The sequence below is a fragment of the Hyperolius riggenbachi genome, chromosome 2 (genome assembly GCF_040937935.1).
Source record: "Hyperolius riggenbachi isolate aHypRig1 chromosome 2, aHypRig1.pri, whole genome shotgun sequence".
NCBI classification, from domain to species: Eukaryota; Metazoa; Chordata; class Amphibia; order Anura; family Hyperoliidae; genus Hyperolius; species Hyperolius riggenbachi.
This window is the reverse complement of record NC_090647.1, coordinates 241,698,660-241,718,063: the sequence shown is the minus strand read 5'-3', so window position 1 is coordinate 241,718,063 and position 19,404 is coordinate 241,698,660. Positions and strand designations below refer to the sequence as shown.

Below are 19,404 nucleotides of genomic sequence, written 5' to 3'. Positions count from 1 at the left end.
GGTTAAAGTCTGAAGCCAGAATTAAAATATATATATATATATATATATATATATATATATATATATATATATATATATATATATATATATATATATATATATATATATATATATATATATATATATATATATATATATATATATATATATATATATACAGGATCTTCTCAAAAAATTAGCATATTGTGATAAAGTTCATTATTTTCTGTAATGTACTGATAAACATTAGACTTTCACATATTTTAGCTTCATTACACACAACTGAAGTAGTTCAAGCCTTTTATTGTTTTAATATTGATGATTTTGGCATACAGCTCATGAAAACCCAAAATTCCTATCTCAAAAAATTAGCATATTTCATCCGACCAATACAAGAAAAGTGTTTTTAAAACAAAAAAAGTCAACCTTCAAATAATTATGTTCCGTTATGCACTCAATACTTGGTCGGGAATCCTTTTGCAGAAATGACTGCTTCAATGCGGCGTGGCATGGAGGCAATCAGCCTGTGGCACTGCTCAGGTGTTATGGAGGCCCAGGATGCTTCGATAGCGGCCTTAAGCTCATTCAGAGTGTTGGGTCTTGCATCTCTCAACTTTCTCTTCACAATATCCCACAGATTTTCTATGGAGTTCAGGTCAGGAAAGTTGGCAGGCCAATTGAGCACAGTAATACCATGGTCAGTAAACCATTTACCAGTGGTTTTGGCACTGTGAGCAGGTGCCAGGTCGTGCTGAAAAATGAAATCTTCATCTCCATAAAGCTTTTCAGCATATGGAAGCATGAACCCACTTTTGAACCAGAAACAGCGGCAGAAGCGCCTGACCTGGGCTACAGAGAAGCAGCACTGGACTGTTGCTCAGTGGTCCAAAGTACTTTTTTCAGATGAAAGCAACTTTTACATGTCATTCGGAAATCAAGGTGCCAGAGTCTGGAGGAAGACTGGGGAGAGGGAAATGGCAAAATGCCTGAAGTCCAGTGAAGTACCCACAGTCAGTGATGGTCTGAGGTGCCATGTCAGCTGCTGGTGTTTGTCCACTGTGTTTTATCAAGGGCAGGGTCAATGCAGCTAGCTATCAGGAGATTTTGGAGCACTAAACGCTTCCATCTGCTGAAAAGCTTTATGGAGATAAAGATTTCATTTTTCAGCACGACCTGGCACCTGCTCACAGTGCCAAAACCACTGGTAAATGGTTTACTGACCATGGTATGACTGTGCTCAATTGGCCTGCCAACTCTCCTGACCTGAACCCCATAGAGAATCTGTGGGATATTGTGAAGAGAGATTTGAGAGACGCAAGACCCAACACTCTGGATGAGCTTAAGGCCGCTATCGAAGCATCCTGGGCCTCCATAACGCCTGAGCAGTGCCACAGGCTGATTGCCTCCATGCCACGCCGCATTGAAGCAGTCATTTCTGCAAAAGGATTCCCGACCAAGTATTGAGTGCATAACTGAACATATTTATTTGAAGGTTGACTTTTTTGGTTTTAAAAACACTTTTCTTTTATTGGTCGGATGAAATATGCTAATTTTTTGAGATAGGAAATTTGGGTTTTCATAAGCTGTATGCCAAAATCATCAATATTAAAACAATAAAAGGCTTGAACTACTTCAGTTGTGTGTAATTGAATCTAAAATATATGAAAGTCTGTTTATCAGTACATTACAGAAAATAATGAACTTTATCAAAATATGCTAATTTTTTGAGAAGATCCTGTATATATATTATACCTACGGAGCGGGAAGGCTCTGGGTCCTATAGAGACTTCACATTCCTCTCCTCGTCCCATTGTTCCTGCACTTGCTTCCCTGTTTAGCAGTATCCAACCGATGGACTGCTCTCTGTGCCTCTGCCCGAGGCTTCGGAAGTCTTCAGGAGCCCGAGTGCTTTTTTGCAGCCTAGGTGCGCTAAGGGGCCCAAAGTCCTATGAGTACTTTTAGGATTTCACAGGTCATTTTGAGGCATTTGGTTTCCAGACTACTCCTCACGGCTTAGGGCCCCTAAAATGCCAGGGCAGTATAGGAACCCCACAACTGACCCCATTCTAGAAAGAAGACACTTAATGTATTCTGTTAGGAGTATGGTGAGTTCATAGGTTTTATTTTTTGTCACCAGTTTCTACTACCATGCTGGTGCTCGCCACGTCACCAGGGTCTATGGTAGTACTGGAGCTAGGTCCAGGAGATGCTCCCCATCAGGGGAGAAGGCAGCAAGTATAATACACTTTGTTAGCTCAACAAAGTGCATTATACATTTAGTAACAGAGAGATCGGGGTATGTACAACCCGCCAGCCAATTAGCAGCTTGACGTCGCGGGTGGGCAGAGCCTAATGCCGGCGGATGCGCGCGCATCCCTGCGCGCGATCCCCGGCTAATTAGTCCCCCCAGGTGCCATTCGGCGTTACGCGGCCCTGGGGGAGCCACCTTGCCGCCGCCCATAGGTAGTGGGCGGTCGGCAAGAGGTTAATGACACATGCACAACCATTAATGTTTGCAAAGCTTTAACATCTTGATAACATATTAACACATGTATTTTAGTGAGAAATCTTTGCAGAATGAAAGGACAACTGTAGTGAGCGGTATATGGAGGCTGCCATATTTATTTCCTTTTAAACAATTCCCTTTGCCTGGCAGCCCTGCTGATCTATTTGGCTGCAGTAGTGTCTGAATAACACCAGAAATAAGCACGCGGCTAATCTTGTCAGGTCTGACAATAATGTAAAATACCCGATCTGCTGCATGCTTTTTCAGGGTCTATGGCTAAAAGAATTAGAGGCAGAGGATCAGCAGAACAGCCAGGCAACTGGCATTGCTTAAAATGAAATGGATATGGCAGTCTCCATACCCCTCTTGCTTCAGGTGTCCTTTAAGTGCAATTGCAGGGGCAAACACAAGTTTTTTTTGTTTTGTTTTTTTTTCATAGAATATAGCTTCTCATGAGCAAGAATTACTCCATACTGTGTCTTGGGTGAATATCTGCTCCTCTACAAAAACCCTGTGTCCCCCTTCCACTTCCCCATCCATTAATTCACTGGGTACTCACTCCTCCTTTTTCCATTATCTGTGGTCAGCCACCTCCGCATATTTGGCAAAAAGAAAGGTAATTACGATTACCCAAAATGGGGAACATTGGTTTGGAGCACATTTACACATTGTCTATTTAACATAATTCACAGAACAATTGTGAGCAGCAATAGGGATGTTATGTGTTTACTATCTACACATGGTGTTATAACTCATTACAGGCATACTGCGCAGTCACATTACACACAACACCTCCCTGTTACTTCTCACATTGCCTTGTCTAGTCAATCCCAGTTTAATTTTTTTATATGTGGGTAGCAAATAATACTATATATGTACACTTGTTCATATATTTGTTATATTTACAAAAAAAAACAGGCAACCCCAAATTATCTTGACGGATATCGTAAGAAGCATTCCAGGAAATCTGGCTGCACAAAATAATAAAACTGGTTCAAATTCTTGTAATATTGGAATGATTCAAGTAGATCCTGTTTCGCCACCTTCTTATAAACACCCTCCTGAACAGGTTTTACAAGGCTCTCCTGAGAGTTTGTATCTATACAGGTACAGTATTTTCATCCCAGGTAGATGGAGATACCAAATCTGAATGGTGTGTGTGTGTGTGTGTGTGTGTGTGTGTGTGTGTGTGTGTGTGTGTGTGTGTGTGTGTGTGTGTGTGTGTGTGTGTGTGTGTGTGTGTGTGTGTGTGTGTGTGTGTGTGTGTGCGTGCGTGCGTGCGTGCGTGCGTGCGTGCGTGCGTGCGTGCGTGCGTGCGTGCGTGCGTGCGTGCGTTGCCGGCTATACAAGTAACTAGGCTGTGTTCTTTTTCTCCCTGAAAGAATTAAACATTCTGGTATGCAAGTGACAGTTTCTCTCCAGTCACGACCTAAACCAGAGGTCCCCAAACCTTTTCGGTCAAGGGCCGGGGTCGACATACTTCAGACGGCTGGGGGCCAGAACATACATAAAATGATGTTAAAAAAAAACATTACATTGAATCTAGGTATTGATTTCCTCCAGTCATGGTCGGAGGAGAACTCCCAGCAGCAGCCATTCAGTCATGCGCACCCAAAGAACGTTTTTGTGCACCAGGCAGTAAAGCATACCCAGGTGGGACAGCAGTGTCACCTGATGCAGAATTGGATTGGAAGCCAGCGAGTTACTGCTCACTGGCTTCTACAGTATGTGAAATGGTGGTGCCAGCAATGCTATTCTATATGAGGGCCGCTGATTATTTAAGGGTGCAGTGGGCCACATCTATAAGTTATACATTTTGGTTTAGGGGGGCAGTGAAAAAGCCTTGGGGGCCGCATTCAGCCCGCGGGCCTTAGTTTGAGGACCACTGACCTAAACTGATCATAGCCTCACCCTCACTGACCAGGAATTACAGCTCTGGGGCATTGAAAGATGGTGCTATTGCTGAAACATTTAACCTACATGTACAGGTTTTAAACAGAAAATAAAACTGGAGATTCTGAAAAAGTCAGTTTTAGGAGTAGGAGAATAGATACAATTGTTTATCTCATCTTCCCTCTTGAGAATAAATTCTGTAGAATAAATTGATCATATCCATGTGATAGTTAATGGACAACTGACCTAATAGGGATATATAGGCTGCCATATTTAGTTTCTTTTAAACCACACAGAGTATGTGGCTGTCTTGATGATCCTCTGCCTCTAATACTCTTATCCATAGACCCTGAACAACGGTATGCAAGTCATACCGTAAGTTTGACTGTGCTTGCCGCATGCTTGTTTCAGGTGTGTGATTCAGACACTACTGATGCATGAAAAATTGGCAGGACAGCCAGGTAACTGGTATTGTTTAAAAGTAAATAAATATGGAAGCCTCCATATCCCTCTCAAGTCATTTGTCCTTTTGAAGCTTGTTTGTATATCTAACCACTCTGATGCCTGGCTTATGGTTAGCACTGGAAATACATTTGAAAGTTTGGTGCATGAGTAGTGTTAATGTAGCTTATGTAATGGCAGTGTTTATAGTTTTTATGTTAAATGCTGCATGTGGAACAACAAGAAGTCATCCATGCATAGCAGTCAGCCAAAATATTAAAACCACATTGACTATCTCATTACTAAAAAGGGGTGGGGTGTGTTAGGCAGCCAGTAAACTGTCAGTTCTTGGAGGTAAAGCCAGGAAGCAGGGAAAAATGAACACTTGTAAGGATTTGTGTAACAGGGCTGGCAGTCTGCAATTTGGCACAGAAGCAGCTCAATGTATTCCCTCTTTACCCTCTATACTTGATGGCTGTATGAGGCATGGTTGTGGAGATCCCAGCCCTCGTGTGTTGGGGAATTGACACATGCCCACTTTTGCTAGTGTACGGCTGCTGGGACTCCCTTGAAACAGCCAGCCCAAAATAGATGGAGAAAACGCAAGGAAAGATTATTGGTGTGCAGCAATTATTGCTATATATACGTATTACTAATTGAGTGTAAAGAGAAATTGCACCTGCGCAGTGCATGTTTCGGTTTAGGTCCACTGTTAGAAGGGTAAACTATAAAGTGTATGTAAGTGTGCGTGGGAAAGGAGTGTTGGAGTGGGGTTGGTGGTATGATAAGATGTCAGATGAACCAGTGGTGTATTTTACTTGCAGTTTGCTTATTTAGCGCCACTTAAATTACAAAAGCTGTAATTTTTGTTTTCTCTATTGATTTTCAGGACAGAGCATAGTATCGGTGAGGAGAGTGAATGCAGTCAGGAAAAAGAAACTGGAATTCACTGTGAAACGCGATCTACATGGAAGAATAGAGGTTTGTCTTTAAACGGATTAAAAAAAAAAACTACCACATAATGATATCCTTTAAAATAAACATGTGACTTGAAGAAATAAAACAAGCTGATACTTATTTTGGAAGGGGAAAGCCTCTGTTTCTTAATGAGGCTTCCCTTATCCTCCTCAGCCAGCCCAATCCAATCCAATGCTGGCACCCCCCTAAACAGACCATAACAGTGGCCCAATTTACAAGTAATTTGGTCTCAGCGCGCTCCACTGTCTACCACTACACCTATAGCCCCCTGTGGGTATGCTGCAAAGCTCAAGTGTCACACCAAACACAAATTACAATTAATCCCAAAAAACCTTGCGCTGCTACACAGTCCACTAATGACAAAAGTCCCCAACCGCACAACTGTAGGTTGAATCCACTTCAGTCTTCGCATCGAGTGCACCACAGGAAAAAGCCCCCAAAAAATAGAAAAAGAGAGAGAGTTCATCGTATAGGCTGTCAGGCCAAAGCAAGTCCTCCACCCACTATGGCCCGTGCAGGTTCCTTTAAGATGTCACCACCTTCCTGTCCTCCACCACCTCTAGGGACCACTCTCACCTCTAGTTATGGCTGCCTAGACCCCACAGACAGCTAACACAGCATGAGGTTTCAACTTGGGTAGTCTTTCCACTCTCTTGTATCTTCCAATGCTCCTCTCGCATCATCCCATTAAAGAGAAAATAAAATTCATTGCATCGTCTGCATTATATCATGCACACATGGAGGGATCCCACTGCCAGGGAATATTCACCGTGCTCTGTTATCAAGGGCCACCTTAACAAGACTGTGCCCCAACACCATCCAGGACCGTGCTCACCTTATACTTTGGCTGCCCCAATCACAAACCGCTCCAAGCATTTGTTATGCACGATCCTAGTATTGCCCAGCAATTTCTCCCTTATCCTCCTCAGCCAGCCCAATCCAATGCTGGCACCCCCCTGAACAGACCATAACAGTGGCCCGCCTGCGCAGGCGCACTAGTGACCTTACGCTCTGGCTCCAGGGGAAATGACTGGAGCCCGAGTTGGAGAAAGACAAGTACAAGGTAGCAGTGAATACTAAGCGGCATTGTCAAGATGCTGTGGGTGCCAAGTTTTAGTGGGTGCAAAGTTACTTTGGGTTCCAAGGTCCAGTGGATGCTAAGGTGCCAAGCTCCAGTTTGTGCTAAGCTGCAGTGAGAGCCAAGGCTCAGTGAGTGCTAAGCAGCATTGGGTGCGAAGCTGCAGCAGGTGCCAAGCAGTATGAGGTATTAGAATTGGATGGTAGGTTGCAATGACTGTTACATAGAATTGGCTGATATGTTGCAGTAGCTTTGGTGAGGGATAAGTTAGGGTAGGCAATAGTAGAATATCTGTAACATTAACAATATTCTATTATCGACATTACATGACACCCAAATTACAACATACATTGTTTGGAAATATACTCTGAGGTGCACTTGGGGATATGACTATATATTCTGTAAAGTACTGCGTAACATTTAAGTGCTATATAAATACGCAATATTAATAATCATAAACAGGAGGCAGTGTGCTAGGTGCCATTTGTACAAACACAAAGTAGTGATGTTACAATTCGCATCTTCTGTGTTTTCTTTTGGAAGTAGGATTTTAAATATTTTCACTGTACCAGATCATATTTTCTATTGAAACATGTACATTGTTTTATGAATTGAATGTGTTAACAATTCATTACTCCTTTTGTTTTAACCAGAGCAAGCACAAGAGACCACGTCTAATAAAGTTTGCCGAGATGTCAGTAATACACCTATTTCTCCATATAAAGACTTTACCTCACCAATAAGAAAATCTGTTAGCCTTGATCAAGAAAGCCAAGTGTTGTCAAAAGCACGGGAACAGGTATTTTCAAGACTGCATCTGCATAGAAAAAACTGTCTTGTTTACAGCAGATGTGCAGTTTCAGCACATAGATCTTTGTGACAATGCAGAACTTCAGAAAATTGCTATTAATTTTTTTTTTTTTATGCTGTTCATTTTTCTTAATGGTTCTTGGTTGTTATCTGGTATTCTGGGATTTGTCACAAGATCAGCCTTCAACAGGTCTACCCTGTAACGATCAGTGTCAGCAAGAACAGATTTTCTGATTATTGGTGATCTGCAGTATCACCAATAATACAGATGTTATACCTGATTATGTAGTGATCTTCAGAATCACCAATAATGCAAGTATAGCGAGACACAGGACAACGAGATGTAAGATGGGTGTTTGGTGCAACAGTAATACAAGGAATACTGATCACCCGAGGAGCAGGTGATTCAGACTGTACTACAGCTACTGGTCACCTGAGGAGCAGGTGATTCAGACTGTACTACAGCTACTGGTCACCTGAGGAGCAGGTGATTCAGACTGTATTGAGGCTACTGGTCACCTGAGGAGCAGGTGATTCAGACTGTACTGAGGCTACTAGTCACCTGAGGAGCAGGTGATTCAGACTGTACTGCAGCTACTGGTCACCTGAGGAGCAGGTGATTAGCTGTACAGAAAATCCCTCACCAGGGACTAGACTCTCTGGGGAGGGCAGGAGAGTCAGACAGGCAGATTCGGCAACACACGGACAGATAAGGTACAAAGACAGAAGGCTAAATCAGAGTAGTGTTCAGGCTGAGTCGGCCACAGGATCAGATAGGCAGAAGCACAGAATCAGTAAGCAGAAGAGTAGTCAAGGCTAGAAGAAGGTCATAACAAATAATACAATTCAATTAGTACTTTAGCTATCAACAGAACTGACTAAGTGTGGATCCCCAGCTCCTGCTGGTTCTAGGCACACTTTGGGATCTGACTAAGGTCTGAGTGCTAACACGTAGCATATGCAACAGCAGACGAGGAGCTACTGACTGGCATGTCCTATATATACTGAGAGCGCCCCATAGCGCCGCCCCAGTCACTCAACCAATCAGGAGCACTGCTGGAGTCAGCTGACCGGCCGATCATCCAGCAGCTGACCGGCCGATCAGCTGACTCCCCTTCTATTCGCATAAAGGTCCTGGCGCGCGCAGCCCTCAGTCTATGTGCAACTGAAGGACCAGGCAAAACTCCACCATGTAATAGCGCGGAGGTCGCCGGCTGAGACGCGGAGACAGCCGCCATGCCGCTCACTTTAGCGGCGGCACCTCCGCTATCCTTTACATACCCCTTTCCTTTCCCTTTCTGTTACAAATCATTCTGCAACTATGTAGTTTGTTGTTACTGGGGTTGACAAATGTGATGCTAATAAGTTCAAGATGATGCAAATTGTTTGCTTTTATGCAAATCTATGCAGCATGGAATCGGACCAGTGGTATTTCACTAACTGATGATTAGCTTAAATTAATGGATCATTGCTCCAATTCCAAGCTGCATAAAATACGCATGGGCTAAAAAAAAAATTGTCTCATTGACTATCCCTATTTTGTTTTAAAACATGGAACTCTCTTGAGCTTGCTACAAGTATGCAGTCATGAAAATAAAACAAACTAGTTTCTAAAAGTGTACCAAAGATGTAGTAAAGTAAAGATTTGATACTTACCTGGGGCTTCCCCACGCCCCATAAGCACGTTTGAGTCCCTTTGCCGTCCATCCGCTTTCTGCCATTCAGCCGCAATCAGCCCGGTAACTGGCTCAGTCCTGTCAGTTGGGCTCTTCTGTGCATGCGCAGGAGGACCACGCATGCGTAAGTATCAAATCTTTACTTTACTACGTCTCTGGTTTACTTTAAATCATATACAAGCAGCTACAGTTTTTATTAAATGTATTTATTTTGCTGGTTATGCAGCATTATAAGGCAAAATGAAAATGTTAACTGTGTTTGAATTTCTAGAGGGCTAGTTTCAAAGGAACTGAAATCCCCTCTACACCTACACGTGATAAGACCTACTGCTACAAACGAACAGAACATCAGAACAAGAAGTCACCCCTGTCACCTTCACCTACTAAAATGGCCTGCTTCTCATCAGAGTCCAGTACAGACTTCTCTTCAGATTCACCAGACAGGAAGCTGTTGGCTACAGAGCGAATGAGTGGAGTAGCTGAAGAAAAGAAAAAAACCTCTGAAGGATCTATTTCAGATCCTCCAAGACACAATCCCCAGTCTGGTATACACAACAGAAAGAGAAGTCGAGCGTTGCCAGTCATAATTGACAAAACAAAAACATCACCAGAGCCGAGTAAGTTCAGCTTACTAAACATAAAGTAGAACTAAGCTTTTCACACCCAGTTGTTCCCCAGACTGGCAATCCTCTGCTAAGCTACAGATTTTCTGTAACTTTCATACAGAACAATCAATAAAGTATCTAAGAACACTTTTAAAGGTTGGTAAATGTTGGTCTTAGCTTCAAGAAGAACACTATTTTAGGTTCAATAATTTTAACGTGTATTGAACAAGATAGACAATGTGTTTCACAGTACGGAGTCCACTTCCTCAGATGAATAGCACGTGCCTCTCAAATGGGTCACACCAGCTATGAGCACCTCGAGGCTGTGGTATATGTCAGCGCTATATAAATGCTTGATGGTAATAACTTAGTTTCCCCAAGCTGATATCTGTAAATACACATTTCAGTGCATGAAGTATTGGGTGCCTAGATTACCCTGTCCATTAGTTTGGTTGAGGTCCCCTTCATTGTTCCATTCCGACCTCCATTCGTGGCTCTGACAGTTGCACAGAGCAGTGTATGCCTTTCTCCCACTTGGCTGTGCAACAGGGGCATGTGTACTTGAGATGTCACTCGTGCACTTAGTTAGAAGACTGAGTTGTTTTCTGCAGTTTTTTTTCCTAAGAAATGATATTCATTCTTTTATGTTTTTTTTATAAAGTCGTACTGTCTAGTGATGAAGAAGAAGCTGGACAGAAAGAGGTTCAATCTAGATGTGAGCTTCCTGCAAAGAAAACAGCCAACAGAGGGTCCCCATCTCCCACTCATGAAGTAGAACCTATGGTATGCCATTTTATGTTTTGCGAGCATTTTTTTTCCTGATCGGGATGAATATTATTTATTTATTGTATTTATAAAGCGCCAACATATTATGCAGCGCTGGACATTAATTTAGGTTACAGACAATATTTAGGGGTGACATACAGCAAAATGACAATACCTGAATACAAGAAAAACCAGATCACACAGCACAGTATGAGTACAAGGTAATGCTTAGTCAGTCACTGGATGGAGCATGGAGATTAGGCAAGTTAGGTTCACTCAGATGCATAGCATGGGTTCACAGTAATGGAGGTGCATGATTAGGTATGACACAAGGAGGAGGACCCTGCCCAAAGGCTTTACAAGCTAGAGGATTGAGATAGTGAGAAGTGCTTCGAGGGGCGACAGCCTTGTGTTAGCTTGAATAAGGCTGCTTCCCCTCTCGATCTGGTCAAACCCACAGTCGGGAACTGTATCTGCAGGCGTGCCGCGGGGCCGGTTCCTGACATAATTATGTACGCTGGTAGAGCTAAAGTTGCTTGTGATGGTACAGTCATAGCTAGATTTCCAAAAGGTGTTTCTTTGAACCACAAATTTCAAGATCTGTTTGCAAATATGCCATTATAGCGCTAATGGCTGTGACACATAACTAGGTTTCACACCTTTGCTGAGGAGTGTACTCATAAAGTACTCATCCCTATCAGCTACGAATTTGCTCCGTGTTACTGTTTTGTTTTTTCTCTAGTTGTTTCTCAAACCTGTCCATCTGACTCCCCAACGGTGCGTGGTTTGCAGGCAACCTCGCCCTATGCACAGGGGGAGTAATTAGTGCCTCAGCTACATGGAATCCACCTAGCAGAGACACTAAATGCACTAATTACTCCCTCTGTGCATAGGTGAGGTTTCCTGCAAACCATACACCGCTGGGGAGTCTCACAAGGAGAGGTTTGAGAAACACTGCTCTGGGCCTATAATACCTGCACCCAACTATTCTAATCCTCCAGTAGCTGGGGCTTATTACTTAGGACCTATTTCCACTGGGAGCTGCATCCGATTCAACTGTGGCTTGAATTCTGATTCGAACATGGTGAATATTCTCCTACACTCTTGAGCTGCCAGTGTTTGATACGAGCCATGGAAATACAAAATCATTTTTTAAAACAGCTTTTTTGGTTGATTAATCATTTAGGCTCCTTTCACATCTAACAATGCGTGCAGGAACCGTTCTCCTGCACGCGTTGACTAGCCTACGGCTGTCGTTGGGAATCTGCAGTGCGACGCTGAGTAGCGGCGGTAGTATTAATTAACCTGACGGGAAACAGCCGATTCCCGATGAGAAACCGCTCCCGGGTGCGTCGTACCGCAATGCATCGAAACGCAGCGTCGGGTATGAAAGGTAAAGTGAAAGTCTAAGGACTTTCCTTTTTACCTTGGTGAACGTAAAGTATAGACTTTGCGTTAAAACGCTGAAAAAGGGCTCTGGTGTGAAAGAGCCCTTAATAAATACAAAAGTGTACAGGTGAAACATGGTTATAAATATAACCTTAAAGGACACCCGAGGTAAAAATAAAATAATAAAATAAACAATTGCATCTATCTACCTTCTCCTAAAATGACTTTTTTAAGATATTCCTCAGTTTTTATTTTATAGTTAAATCTACTTTTCAGGTTTTTACTGTTTTATTGTTTTTGCTCAATGACACCTTCATTAAAGTATGCCAGTGGTAAAATCTATAAATTGACCATTTTTATCTCTTTCCTGCTCTCAGAAGCCATCTGCTAGGAAAGTGTTTTATAGTTTGTAATTTCTGATCAGTGAGGGTCACACTGTAGTTTGAATCAGTCCTGACCCAGACAGAAACTGTCACTTACATACCTGATGTTTAACTCTTTCAGGCTGAGAAATCCAGAGGAGAACAGAGCACAGTTATTTGTGTGCTAGGCACTGTACATACCCATGTCAATCTCATCATGTCACCTCGGGTATCCTTTAAAGGACTTACGAGGCGAGCATTGAAAAAAAAAGTTACGTACCTTATGTCCATTGTAGTCCTTAGGGCAGACTATCAGCGCCTTCCTTTCAACTGCCTGGCGCTCTGATAAGCTAATCCACTTTGCATTGCCGGCCCAACCCAACCCCCCGGGTCGCCTTATCAGATGGAGGCTAGAATCGCGACTTTAAAAGATCCAGCGTCTGCGCAGTTCTCTTAGCCTAGCGCGGCTGCGTAGGTATTCTGTGATGTCTGCAGCCGTCCTCGCTCCTACCACTCTGTTGTACGTCATGTGGGAGTGACCACAAGACCGCCCACATAAATGAAGTAAAAGTCATCTGCGACCCCTCAGCAGAGACTAGCAGCGCTGAAGGACGCAAGACGTGACTTGTCATATACTTGTGCTGACACTTTTTTTTGAAGAGTAAGTACTCTTCAAAAAAAAGTGTCAGCACAAGTATATGACAAGTCACGTCTTGTCAAATCTCTCTGAAATCAGCCGAGCCCGCCGTGTTCGTAGACTTGTCGCAGTTCCCATATGTGTACATGTATAAGTATGTGTATTTATACATTACCTGTTCTGTATCTGTCTTCGTGCCTGGCTAATTTAAATACACTGCTCTTCCCTATACATGCCGGCCAGCGTGGCACGCGTGATTCCACACATGCGCTGGCATGCTATGCGCCGGCAGCAAGTATGGGAAGTGTAGCAGCGGATTCAGAAGAGGGCGGGCACAGCAACACAGGACAGGTAATGTATAAATGCACATACACACATTTATACATACATAAACAGCCAGGGGTTTCGTCACTCACGCCATTATCGCTCGCCTTTACTGCCACGCACACGACCAACCACGATGGCCCTACATCTTGCAGCATGTCCGTTGACTAATATGACCAATTTCAGCCTGAAATTGGTTGCATTGTTTTTGGGCATGCACTTGGCGGCACAATTGTCATCCGATTGGATTATAATAATCGAAATCGGATGGTCGATCGGCCGCCAAGTTGCCTGATGTATGGCCACCTTAAGGGTGCGGAGAGGAAAAGCTTTCTGCTCTCTGCACAATTGTGCTAATGACTGCATCTGCTTGGCCACTGATAAATAAAAAGATTTGTAAGGCTCTCTAGCACTCAAATCCTGTGGTCGAATTGATGACGTGTGCAGAAGCGTATTGCTAAAATACATTTTTACTCATGCGCGACGTGTAAAGCTTGCGGCGGTCTTTTTTAAAAAAACAACCGTTGCCATAGACTTGCATAACTTTCGGTCCACCACACATCGTCTCACGGAAATACAGGTATGCGCTTTCCGTCAGGGATGTAGCGAAAACGTTACTTCCATTGCATTGTGCCTCACCACATTGTTGTAAAAAGCCTCAGACTTTTATTGGCATAGCGGGGGCCTGCAGCGAAACCAGGCCACCGCAACGCACCAGGAGGTGCCCCAATAAGAAATGACAAAATAGTGTAAAAGCAGAGGGAGGCTGGGTGCACACATAACAGAGCGTGAAAGGTTGTGTTTTCTGCCGTGCGTGGGTTTTTTTGCGTTAGTTTGCGTTTTTTTCCTGCATATACGTTCTTTCATAGCGTTTTGCATGCGTTTTTACATGTTTACGGTTGCAAAACATGCGTTTTTAATGCTTTTTATATTTTGATTTATGCAAATCACTAGGAAGATAACAGGAAGTGGGAATACATCACACACAAAAAAAAATTATATAAAAATGCATATACAACGCAATACATTGCGTTCCCATTGACTTTCATTAGGTGTGGTTTTTATGTGTTTTTGAATATCCTGCAACAAATCCAGCGTTTTTAAAAATGCACCCATACAAAATGCATATGCGGTTTTTTTTTTTCATGCGGCCTATACACTTCCATCAGCGGCAAAAACGCAACGTTTTCCACAACGCTTGCGTTTCTGCTAAGTGTGCACCTAGCCTCAGTTGTTAATGCTGACTTAACTTTAGTTTCCATGAGTTCATTAACCACTTCTCTACCACAGGGTTTTCCCCTTAAAAACCACAGCAATTTTCACATTTCACGCTCCTACAATTCATTCGTCAATAACTTTACCACTACTCATTGCACCTAAATGATCTATACCTTGTTTTTTTCAGGACAAACTAGGCTTTCTTTGGAGGGTACTTTTTGCTGAGTTATATTTTATTTTGTATGCATTTTAAAAGGAATTATAACGAAAAAAAAGAAAAAAGTCATTATTTCTCAGATCTCAGCCATTATAATTTAAAAATAAAAAGTGTTACGTTAGATAAAACCCACACATTTTATTTGCCTGTTTGTCCTGGTTATTACAACATTTAAAATATGTCTCTAGTACAATGCATGACAACAATATATTAATTGGAAATAAAGGTGTATTTTTTCCATTTTGTGTTTTTTGATTTCACTTTGTACTCTGTGAATGATTACATGCCCTTATTGGCAAAAAATAATGGTATTATACCCTCGTAGCATACATATTTAAAAAGCTGAGTCCCTAAGGTAACAAATTATGTATTCTTTTTTCAATTCTGTCACTTTAGGGATTTTTACAAGTGTTTTTATTTTGGTGTAGCGTAAATGAAAATAACAATTTTACTGCTTTTGATTCAGTTCATTACAAAAAACATTCATATAATATAGGCCTCAGCTCTCTAACACCACAAATTCTCTTCTCTCGCTTGTCACGGTTAAAATGATACCCAATATACATAATCAGATAGCTTTTTGGGCACATGGGACACTGTTAGCCACAAGTAGCACTAATGGATTTTTCAAGGCCATTGTTTGTACTAAAAGTAATACAGTCATTCTATTTTAGCAAAGCCTTTGGAGCATTTGAACAATCAAGAAAAGCCATAAATGTCACCATTCTGAAAACTAGAGACCTGGGCCTACTCACATATACATATTTTGTAACATTTGCACCCATGCAGTTTTGCTGAAATTGCACTATAACTTTGAAAATGGTATTTTTTTTTACAGTTTTTTCACTTTGGCATGAAAAAAAAATAATTTGACATATGCCTAGGCTCACAAACTTCCCAAATTTGAGTCTCTCACATGTCACGGGTAAAATGATACCCTATATACATAAACAGATAGCTTTTTGGGCACACCGCAGACTATTAACCACAAGTAGCACCAGTGGCTTTTTCAAGGCCATTTTTTCACCAAATGTAACAATGCCATTCTTTCTTATAAAAACCCCTGTAACATCAGATCATTGAATAAAAGTCACAAAGGTTACCATTCTGAAAACTAGAGACCCAGGCCTACTCAGATATTGCCATTTTGTAACATTTGGACTTTTCTAAATTCTTTCTTGGGTGGCTAAACCATTTCACTGACATTTCACTAAAAAAATGAAACAAGTGCAGCAAGTTCTCTTAACATTAAACACAAAAACATTGGTACTCACTGCTTAAGAAGTCAGAAGCTGTAGTGTCTTTAGCTGAACCATAAGTCAGAAGTCAGAGGGGAGTTGAAATCCATGCCAGAGGTCAGAGGGTAGTCGTAATCCATGCCAGAGATCAGAAGCCAGGGGGTAGTCGGAATCCATGCCATAGGTCAGAAGCCAGGGGTAGTCGTAATCCATGCCAGAGATCAGAAGCCAGGGGGTAGTCATAATCCATGCCATAGGTCAGAAGCCGGGGATAGTCGTAATCCATGCCAGAGATCAGAAGCCAGGGGGTAGTCGGAATCCATGCCATAGGTCAGAAGCCAGGGGTAGTCGTAATCCATGCCAGAGATCAGAAGCCAGGGGGTAGTCGGAATCCATGCCATAGGTCAGAAGCCAGGGGTAGTCGTAATCCATGCCAGAGGTCAGAAGCCAGGGGGTGGTCGTAGTCCATGCCAGAGGTCAGATCCAGAAGGTCAAGCGTAAAGTAAAAATTGAAGCAGTGAGAGAAAAAGAAAAAAAAACCCTAAAAACGGACTGCTGTATGGTACACTTCAAAGCACGGGTTGAGGCACAGTCCTAATTTGGATGGACACTTTGGGCAATGATAGCGGGTGTCCCTTCTAACTCCATTTTTCCGGCAAATTCTGCATTTTTTTGGGGGGGATATTTCTTTGATGGAGTAGGGGGGATTGGGGCGGGGAAATGATTTCCTTCGAGTCGGATGACATTCTCTGAAACCAGGTCTTGGTTTGTGGCAGGTGGTCCAGATTCATGTATCAATGATGTTATGATCTCCTCCAGGAAGTCTAAATAAGCGCCCTTGTTGCCTGATTTTTTGTACAGAACAAAAGAGTTCTGAACGGCGACCTGCATTAAGTTTATTGCAACTTTCTTATAGCAGGCCTTTCTTTTCCTATCAATCCTGTATGGTGCCATTACTTGGTCGGCCAGGTCTACTGCCCCCATAAATTTATTATAGTCAACAATGGCTACTGGCTTGACTCGATGCTCTCTACGAGACCTGACTGTTGTTGTGGCCTCGGAGTGGATGGTGGTCAAAACTAGGACATCCCGGTTATCCTTGAATTTCAAGGCAAGCAGCTCATTGCTCCTTTGGCTACAGGTCTCCCCTTTCTTTAATTTTTTACTGACAACCTGTGGCGGCAGGCCTTTCCTGTTTGCCCTAACAGTTCCGCAGGCTGGAGTCTAGACAGAAAATAAAAATTTAAATAATGGGACACTAGTATAAAAATTGTCCACATATAAATGATACCCTTGGTGGAGAAGCGGGTTTAGCAAGTCCAGGACTACTCTCTCAATTGTACCCATGTAAGGAGGGCATCCAGCAGGCTCTATCAAGCTGTCCTTCCCTTCGTAGATCTTGAACGTAAAAGTATATCCACTCCCACTTTCACACAGCTTGTAGACTTTTATCCTGTAACGTGCCCTCTTGTTGGGAATGTATTGTTTGATGCCTAGCCTTCCGTGGAATGGGACTAGAGACTCATCTATAGCCAAGTTTTGCTCTGGCATATAAGCTTCTTTGAATGTTTCATTTAAATGTTTGATGATCGGCCGTAATTTGAATAGCCGGTCAAAGGCTGGGTCGTCACGGTGGAGCTGCTCTTCATTGTTATTAAAATGCAGGCATCTTAACAGCAATGTGTACCGGCCTCTAGGCATGGCGGCGGAATAGATAGGCATACAATGTATGGATTTTGTGGACCAGAAATGGCATAATTTTGGTTTCGGAGCAAGGCCCATATTAAAGGTCAAGCCCAAAAAGACCTTTAGCTCAGGGGTAGTAGTGGGGACCCATTTTCTTGCCAAATATGCAGTGGGATTGTCTGCTATCTTCTGTTTGGCGTAAAGATTGGTCTGTTCACAAATACAGTCCAGAAAAGTGTCAGTAAGGAACAGACTGAAATAATCAATTGGCTGCATATTCTGGGTATTAACTATTAAACCACTTCTTGCTGTGAAGGGAGGGATGTTAGGGGCTTCCATATTAGGGGTGGACCACTGTGGGTGGGCTATATCATAGGGTAGGTGTTCCCTCACTGGCTTGCTCCGCTTTGGCCTGGCAGCCCTCTGACATTGGCATTGCTGGTGGTAGGTACAGGTGATCCCCCTTCAGATGCAGATTCGGTGTCACTGCCTCTCCCCTGTATCTCTCTCCTAGCTCGCTGAGCTGGTGGTGGCTCAGAGGACTCAGAATCTGAGTCACTTTCTGAGAAAGAGTCAGATTCCTCCATAGGTAGCCATTCAGCATCCGACTCATCTAAATCTTCCCATTCGCTGCTGCTGTCGCTGTCCTGCAGAATGGCGGCCGCCTGTTCTGCAGTGTAAAGCCTCTTCGCCATAGTAAATGTAGGTAGGCTATGCTATACTAGGCTAGACAAGTAGGGAAGTAGTATGTACTACTACGTAAGTGGCTAGGCAAGTCAGATAGGGGATCAAATAAAAAAAGTTTTATTTTTTCAGTGGCAAAATATAGAAATGGGGATATATATATATATATATATATATATATATATATATATATATATATATATATATATCATATATATGGGAAAAGCCAAAAGGGCCTGAAATGCCTGCACAGTAAAATTAAAATTGGAGCAGTGGCAGGGGAGGTAAGGGTTAATGGGCTCAATGGGGGGTATAATTTATAAAACTCACTGATCCTGATCAGTCACTAATGCTGTTCTAGTTATGAGATCCTCTCACGAGTGATCTCAGTAACTGTAACAGCTTAGTGACAGATACATTGTTTGTAAACATTCTGAATGAATGAGCACTGCCATTGGCTTTGGCAGTGCTTATTCAAACTTGTAAGCACTTTGATTGGCTGATCAGCGGGTGCCGAACGCGATCGCGCACGCGAACGCTCACAGCGGGAAAACAAACAGGAGATGCCTATCTACGCCCCTGTGCCCCAGGTGAATTTTAAAGGGGCGTAGATAAGCGTGGCAAGGGTTGCTAAGTGGTTAAAGGGGGCCCTCAGTTGTGGCAAAAAAAAATAAATCTGGACTTTCCTAGGGCTTCATCCAGCCCCCAGTAGCCCGTGAGGTCCCCTCCCATCCTCTTGGTACCTTCTGTGGCTGGCTGGCTGGCGGCTCCGGAAATCCGGTGACTTCGGCTGAAGTTGCACATCATCACACCGGTCACCATAAGCCTTGTGTGAATGTAAGGTTCAGTCTTTAGAGAACTGCACATGCACAGGATGCTTATGGTGACCAGCGTGATGATGATCTGAGAGTACACACA

General features: G+C 42.8%; 1 protein-coding gene across 2 annotated transcripts in view; it reads left to right on the top strand.

The window, feature by feature from the left end:
• SENP7 (SUMO specific peptidase 7) overlaps positions 1 to 19,404 on the top strand; it is a 90,805-nt gene that overhangs the window by 33,209 nt on the left and 38,192 nt on the right. Inside the window, exons 5-9 of one of the 2 annotated variants that reach the window (XM_068268436.1) lie at positions 3,404 to 3,592; positions 5,709 to 5,800; positions 7,529 to 7,674; positions 9,633 to 9,978; positions 10,628 to 10,749. In XM_068268436.1, coding sequence (XP_068124537.1) covers positions 3,404 to 3,592; positions 5,709 to 5,800; positions 7,529 to 7,674; positions 9,633 to 9,978; positions 10,628 to 10,749 — 895 coding nt within the window. The remainder of the gene's footprint in view (positions 1 to 3,403; positions 3,593 to 5,708; positions 5,801 to 7,528; positions 7,675 to 9,632; positions 9,979 to 10,627; positions 10,750 to 19,404) is intronic. The other variant, XM_068268437.1, reaches the window with a different exon arrangement.